The 7490-nt window shown below is 38.7% G+C and overlaps 1 protein-coding gene across 1 annotated transcript; it reads left to right on the forward strand.

The window, feature by feature from the left end:
• Positions 1 to 440: 440 nt before the first annotated feature.
• Positions 441 to 7041, forward strand: LOC148951060 (uncharacterized). The gene is made up of 3 exons (XM_089090986.1): positions 441 to 1136; positions 4918 to 5004; positions 6955 to 7041. The coding sequence occupies exons 1-3, from the start codon at positions 441 to 443 to the stop codon at positions 7039 to 7041; spliced, it is 870 nt and encodes a 289-aa protein (XP_088947112.1).
• Positions 7042 to 7490: the final 449 nt, after the last annotated feature.

Here is a 7490-nt window from a genome sequence, read left to right on the forward strand (position 1 = left end):
GCCCATGGACAAGATTTATGAATGCGAAACAGCTCCTCAAATTTGGTTTCTGGAACGTCTGCACAACGTCTCAAGACTCCAAGACTGAACAAGTGCTAAGAGCACTGAACGATTACCACCTTGACCTTCTGGCTCTGTCAGAAGTTTGATGGCTAGGATTTGGATCAAATAAACTGGATGGAGATGTGATCATTATACAGAGAGGATTGCAGCAAAAGCGTGAATACTGAGTAGCACTAATGATGACAAAACATACTCCCCAAGCTCTACTACAGTGGACACCGGTGTCACCTAGAATCCTGAAAGCCCGCTTCATCGGCGCGCATGTGAAACTGTCAGTAATAGTATGCTAAGCACCCACCAATGACGCCACCGACGAAGCAAAAGACGAATTTTACAGAGTTCTCAACTCCGTGGCAAACGACATACCACGGCATGACATGGCATGTATTCTAGGAGACTTTAACGCGAAAGTAGGGAACGACCGATCGTTTTCCCCTGAAGTTCTCGGAGAGCATGGCCTGGGCCAGCGAAACGAAAACGAAAAACTACTTATCGACTTCGCGCTCCTTAACGACCTAGTAATTGGAGGTACCCTGTTTTCTCATCGGGATGTACACAAATATTCTTGGATATCTCCCGATGGCCATACCCGAAATCAGATTGACCATTGTATTTGGAGCAGGAAGTGGAAACCAAGCCTACTTGATATAAGGGGATATAGAGGAGCTGACGTTGGCTCAGATCATAATCTGATGGCAGCAAAAATCCGCCTCAAATTGAAAAGAAATACAAACGCAAAAAAGGCTTCCTTAAACCCAGTCTTTGACTCCGAGAAACTTAGGTTGAGAGAATTCAACCAAGCCTTTAAACTAGAGATGCGGAATAGATTTGAAGCATTGTCTTTACTAGACGCTGCTGATTTCAATCAATACTGGGAAAGCATAAAGTTGTTCTTTCACGATGCCGCGAAAGCCACCATTGGGTACCGCAAGAGCCCAGAAGACCAGTGGCTATCTGACCAAACATGGGAACTCATTGAGACAAGGAAAAAAGTAAAAGCATCACTTATCCAAAGACAAACCCCCGACCAAAAGATCCTCAGAAACGATGAATACAGAGCCGCGGATAAAGAGGTAAGGAAGAGTGCCAGAAAAGACCAGGGAAACCTGCTGGAGCGAAAAGAAGCGCAGGCAGAAGAGGGGGCGGAGAGAGGTGATTCAAGAGACGTCTATAAAATCACTAATGAGATTATTGGAAAGAAATGCTCTATTCAACATGGACCAGTAACAGACCCCTCGGGCATCCTGATAACACAGCATTCTGACATAAGCAAAGTTTGGGCCAGTCACTTTGAAAAGCTGTTGAATAGACCCCCACCAGAGGATCCCACAGAGATCCCAGCAACAACACTGTTTTCTTTGATATCAGCATGCATCCACTATTATCCACTGAAATTATACCAACACAAAAGAAGCTGAAAAACGGGAAGTCGCCTGGCAAAGACAGGATATCCGCAGAAATGATCAAAGCGACTCTTATGACCTGCGTCAAGTTCAGGACAGCGTTGTTTGCAGTAATCTGGACGACCGCCAAAATACCTTCGGATTGGAAACGTAGCACGCTTCTGAGAATCTTTAAGAAAGGCGATGCGTCCTTCCCAGGCAACTGGCAAGGAATCTTCATGCTTTCCATACGTAGTAAATTGCTGACGCACATTTTACTGCAGAGAATGAGCTCGCAGCTCGACAGACACCTTCGTGACGAGCAAGATGGATTCAGACCGAACCGTTCATGTGCAGACTTGATATTCACCCTACAGCTACTGACGGAAGAAAGCAGAGAATGGCGCTCCAAAATCTTTATGATATTCATTGATTTTGAGAAGGCATTTGACTCAGTAGACCGCCAAAGTCTGTGGAGGATCCTACTGCATTACGGAATCCCTGAAAAGATAGTTTCACTGATTGTTGCGTTTTATGGAGATAGCGAGTGCTGTGTAAAGACACCAGATGGCCAAACTCGGTTCTTCCGCATTATGTCAGGAGTTAAGCAAGGTTGCGTTTTGTCACCGCTACTTTTCGTAATTGTCATTGATTACATACTGCGAAGTACAAGCACAGACGGAATCCAGTTGAATCCAGAAACACGCCTCAGTGATGTAGACTTCGCTGACGACATCGTCGTGCTAGAATCATGCAAGCAAAGACTTCAAGAACTCCTGGACAAAGTGAGGGAGAAAGGTGACCATGTCGGCCTGAAAATAAATAATGAGAAAACAAAATGCATGGCTACCACAGATTCACCCCCGAGCATCACTTGTGGAGACCAACATATAGAGCAAGTCGTCCGTTTCAAATACTTGGTAAGCACATTAGAAAGTACCGGATCGACCAAAAAAGAAGTGCTCACAAGAATCGGCCAAGCCAATGGGGCCTTCAATAGATTACAGAAAGTATGGTGGTCCCAAAGCTTCTCTATACGGCTAAAGTTACAACTCTTCAATAGCAACATTATGCCAGTGCTGCTTTACGCAGCCGAAACCTGGCACCTGAACCAGGAACAAGAGAGAAGAATACTTGCTTTCGAAAACACATGTCTCAGAAGAATTCTCAACATCCGTTGGCAACAGAAAATAACAAACCAATCCATCCGTAACAAGACTGGCCAGCCTCTTGTGACACATATCATAAGAGTCCGTCGATGGAGATACCTTGGCCATGTACTACGTATAGACAATCTCCGACCACCAAATGCAGCGCTCCATTGGCAGCCATCGGGTCCACGCCGCAGGGGCAGACCCAGAAACACCCTACGTCGAACGTACCAGACAGATCTCCGTAACCTGCACACATCAATCTAACCTCAGTGGGAGGACATACTTGCAGCAGAAAACCGGCGGGAAGATTGGCGGCTCCTTCTTGATACCCTGGGTGCCTCTAGAGGCACAGGCGGATCTAAGGTAAGGTAAGAACAGTACTCAGTTCTTTACCAATTTTATTATATTGTGTAATCACTCGATCATAAAATCCGGGTCGGTTCAAACGTCGCAATGTAGTATTCCACAAGCTTTATCAGGCTTTTATCATAGTCAAACAGATGATAGGTCACATTCCAGTGATAACAGTCATTTTTTTCATGTTCCTCAGTCAATAAAACAAGTGCACATTCAAATATAACTCCACAAGATGGTGATTTCAAGCCAATAAATTCAGTGTCATATACTCCAATCATCTTGGAACTTATTATTTTTTTTTAGATTAGAGGGCAACCAGCCCCTCTCCCATGGCCAGACTTTTCTGCTTGTTACATACATAAGATCCAAATTTTGAGATATGGATTTTATTCAATATCAAGAACAAAAACAGAGTACAACATAACCGAATTGTTTGTCACAAGCATACATAATTGCTTTTTGAAACTTAATAAAAAATTTAACCTCTATTTCACCCCCCCCCCCCAAAATGATTTTCGAATTTATGCCTGGAATACACACCTTTTTTTCATCCCCCCCCTCAACATTGCTTTTTGACTTCATGCAGATCCTAACACCATGGAATACATTTTTCAAACAGTTTTCTTAATATCATTTCAGAACAATTTTTTCTTGAGACTTTCAGACCTAGGTGTGTTTTTTCGCCCTTTTTAGGGGTTGTGTCGTGTCTGAACCTTGTTATTTGAGGGTAACGGACTTTACAGATACTACGAATGCAGTAAAAAGATATTTCTATTTAGATATTTTCATCCATCCTAGCTTAGTTTGACACTACCAGTGCGATTACTTGTTGTAACAAGTCTAGAAATAAAGACGGGTTAAGCTTAAAGATGTTTATTGCTTAAAATTGACTATTACACATGAACAAACGGGGATCCTATGATACAGCATACTTTTTACTGTGTCGTATGCACTTATCACGATTAAGTATGTCCCTTGGCATCCGCTGTGTAAAGAACCAAACCTCATCTTCAGGACAGTGATAAGTTCCTTTAAAATTGAGGCATTTAAATTTTTCTAAATCGAATATAATTAAAACACACTGAATTTATCAACTAGTTGAGTTTGTTGTACTCAAAAGTACTTTTATTAGATTTTTGCAAATGAGCAAGAAATTAAAACACTCGGAATTTATCAACTAGCTGAGTGTGTTGTACTCTAAAGTGCTCTTTTTAAATTTTCGATAGTCAGTCAGCAACTAAAACACTCAGAATTCATAAACCAGCAAATTTTATTGTATTCAAAAGTACTTTTTTTAAATTTTGATACTCTGTCAGTGAGTTTTGATACTCAAATAACCAACTAGCTAAGTTTTTTGTAGTCAAAAGTGCTTTTATTAGATCTTTTGATACTCAGTCAGCAACTAAAACACTCGGAACTTACCAACTAGCTAAGTTTGTTGTAGTCAAAGGTGCTTTTATTAAATTTTTTGATACGAAGTCAGCAATTAAAATATTCAGAAATTACCAACTAGCTAAGTTTGTTGTATCCAAAAGTGTTTTATTAAATTTTTTTATACGAAGTCGGTAACTAAAACACTCGGAATTTACCAAATAGCTGAGTTTGTTATACTTAAAAAGTGTTTTATTACATTTTTGATACGCAGTCGCTAACTAAAACACACGGAATTTACCAACTAGCTTAGTTTGTTATAAGTAAAAAGTGCTTTTAGTAATTTTTTTTTATACTCAGTCAGAAACTATTGAGTGTCTCTATGCCTATGTGTGTGTTTCTGTGCGCCTTTGCGTGTCTCTTTGCTTCTGTCTCTGTGTGTTTGTCTTTTTGTCGGTCTGTCCGCTCTACAAAGTCCGAAAATGTTCAATCATATCACCAACCTTTCCGTTTTTATTTGGAAACATTTTCTTTTTTAACAGGTCTATAAATAAAGACATGTTAAGTTTAAAGATGTTTATTATTTAAAGTTAACCATTAAACACCCACAACGAGGGTCCTATGATATAGCATACTGTTTGCTGTGTCGTTATGTCGTATGCACTTATCACGATCAGGTATGTTCCCTTGGTATTCACAGTGCAAAAAAGCTAACCTCATTCTGTCTGTTTCTATCTGTGTACACGTGTCTCTGTTTGTTTGTCTGTAAGCCTATGAGTCTGTATGCCTATGTGTCTGTTTGTGTGTGTGTGTGCGTGTCGTTTTGTGTGCATAGGGTACCACGGGGCAGCCAAATAGAAAAAAAAATCCAAAAAATATATTCACCAAAGATTATGTAATAAAAACCGTCAAATGTGTATGCGTTGGGCAAACGATTTCACTAGATTATGATTTCATAGGACACTCCTGAGGATCAATGTACTCTTGAAATTCTTGATAAGATTTTGATAAAACCATATACGATTTTACTATTATTTCATACACCAAAAGATGTCAACCGGATTTTTTTGTTACAAGTATATGCAATGTCATTTAAAGACATAAAAAAAATTGAAAAAATTACCATGCTCAAAAAGAAAAAAAGAAAACATTGTAAGTGACCCTCCCCCCGTCTAAAAAAAATTCTAAGCTGCAAAGAAAAATTTTAAGTTAGAAAATTCTAAGCTCCTGAAAAAAAATTCCAAGTTAAAAAAGAATTTTCAAGTTAAAAAAAAAAATCCTGCAAAAACAAGTCTGCTAAAAAAAAAAAAAATGTTCAGAATCAAAAATAAATGAGATTCGCCTCAAATGCTAAGCCCTGAAACCAGTCTAAGGCAGTGTTTATGCTCTTTTTAGTTTTGATATTGATCTTTACCATCCTCTGAAGATCCAGGTTACAAAATTATCCATGAATTGAATTCAAAAGTTCAATAATGGCTAGCAGGGAAGGGTGTTTTTTAAAACTAATAATGATACATGATGTACAAACACATACAATTCGGTAAATGCTCTTATTAGTTATGATATTACTCTTTACCATCCCTTGAAGGTCCAGGTTAAAAATATTCCATGGATTAAATTCAAAAGTTCAAGAAAGGCTAGTAGTGAGGGTATTTTTTTAAAACTAATGATAATATATGATGTACAAACACATACAATTCGGTAAATCTTCATTTTCGTTCTGATATTGCCCTTTACCATCTCCTGAAGGTCCAGGTTCAAAATAATCCATGGATTGAATTCAGAAGTTCAAGAATGGCTAGTAAAGGAGGGGTGTTTTCAAAAGTAATAATGATATATGATATATAAGCAATTTGGTAACTAAAGGGATTGTAAAGGCTTTTTGATAAACCCGAACTCTATAGAAAACAGTCCCCATCCACTAAGCATACGACAAAAAATACATAGATAACAAATCTCTTGTATATTATTAACCCATATAAAAATTTCTTTTATTTGACACCTTGTCACTTCAAATATTGATAATAGCTACGACCAGTTTTATGTCTTTATATCAAGACTCATGGCCAAAAAGATCACGCAGTGCTCTCCAGACAGTCACGTTCGTCCCAATAGAACATTGAGATATGGTATTTACGATATGAGGCTCCCTTATTACTGCAACAATATTCTTGGCAATCGAATGCATTTTCACTGGAACATGGGAATGGAGGGATATGTGCGTCATGGGAATGGAAGGATATATGTGTCATGGGATTCGGTGGAGCGATACTACTCCCAGTGTTTAAGGAAGACATGCCCACAATTGGGGACGCACCCAAATAATTACCGACACTACTGAAAAAGGTGAAACACGGCAAGCGGAAAGACAAGAGCAGTGAAGACCATAAATAGGAAGCCTGGACAGTAATCGAAAATTGTTGAGAGCAGCGATAACGGATTTCTTGTCTTGACGATGTTCCGAGTGATGATTTACTTCATTGAGGTGACGTGGAAGACATTGACCCCCTCGATCCCGATCCAATCGCGGCAAACAATTTTATTCGTATGAAGTATGTTCTTAGCTAGCGTTATGCAGTGATATTGTATATTGTCCAAATAAAAAATGTCAATCAAGGTGATTTCAGAGTTTCCTTCGTGAGAAAAGTAGACAGAAATTTGTGTTTCCAGAGATTCCAGATAAGGCAAACGCCAATGCAGATGACATAGTTTAGGAACTTCCTCAGTTAGGCACAGAAAGAGGCAACCTAGGATTCTAGTCTTTAAGTACAATCTTAGTTCGTACAGACTATTTGTAAATTGAAGTGGGTGCTATTTTAATGCTTTGATTGTCCTTTTATATGCCTGAAGTCCTGTTTTATTACTTTTTATAACTTTATGCGTACTTGAAAAAATTCCAAATCTAATAGTTTAGCATGGTGTCCAAACTAATACTATAGCCATTCAATCCAACCCCATGCGTAGGGATGGCTTCGGATAATTTAAAAAAATGAAAACAAATTTTTCGCTTTTTCGACTAAATCTCAAGAAATTTCAAGGGTAGATTTAATAAATACACATTTTATGATGAAGTCAGAAATATCGAAAAACTAATGGTTTAGATTAAAAGATATACTGTTTCAAGAAATTTCGTCCTGGTCAACCTCAACCTCCCATATAGGAA

Source organism: Artemia sp. Qi Xiang Cuo, chromosome 6, assembly GCF_049724085.1.
Source record: "Artemia sp. Qi Xiang Cuo chromosome 6, ASM4972408v1, whole genome shotgun sequence".
Lineage (NCBI taxonomy): Eukaryota > Metazoa > Arthropoda > Branchiopoda > Anostraca > Artemiidae > Artemia > Artemia sp. Qi Xiang Cuo.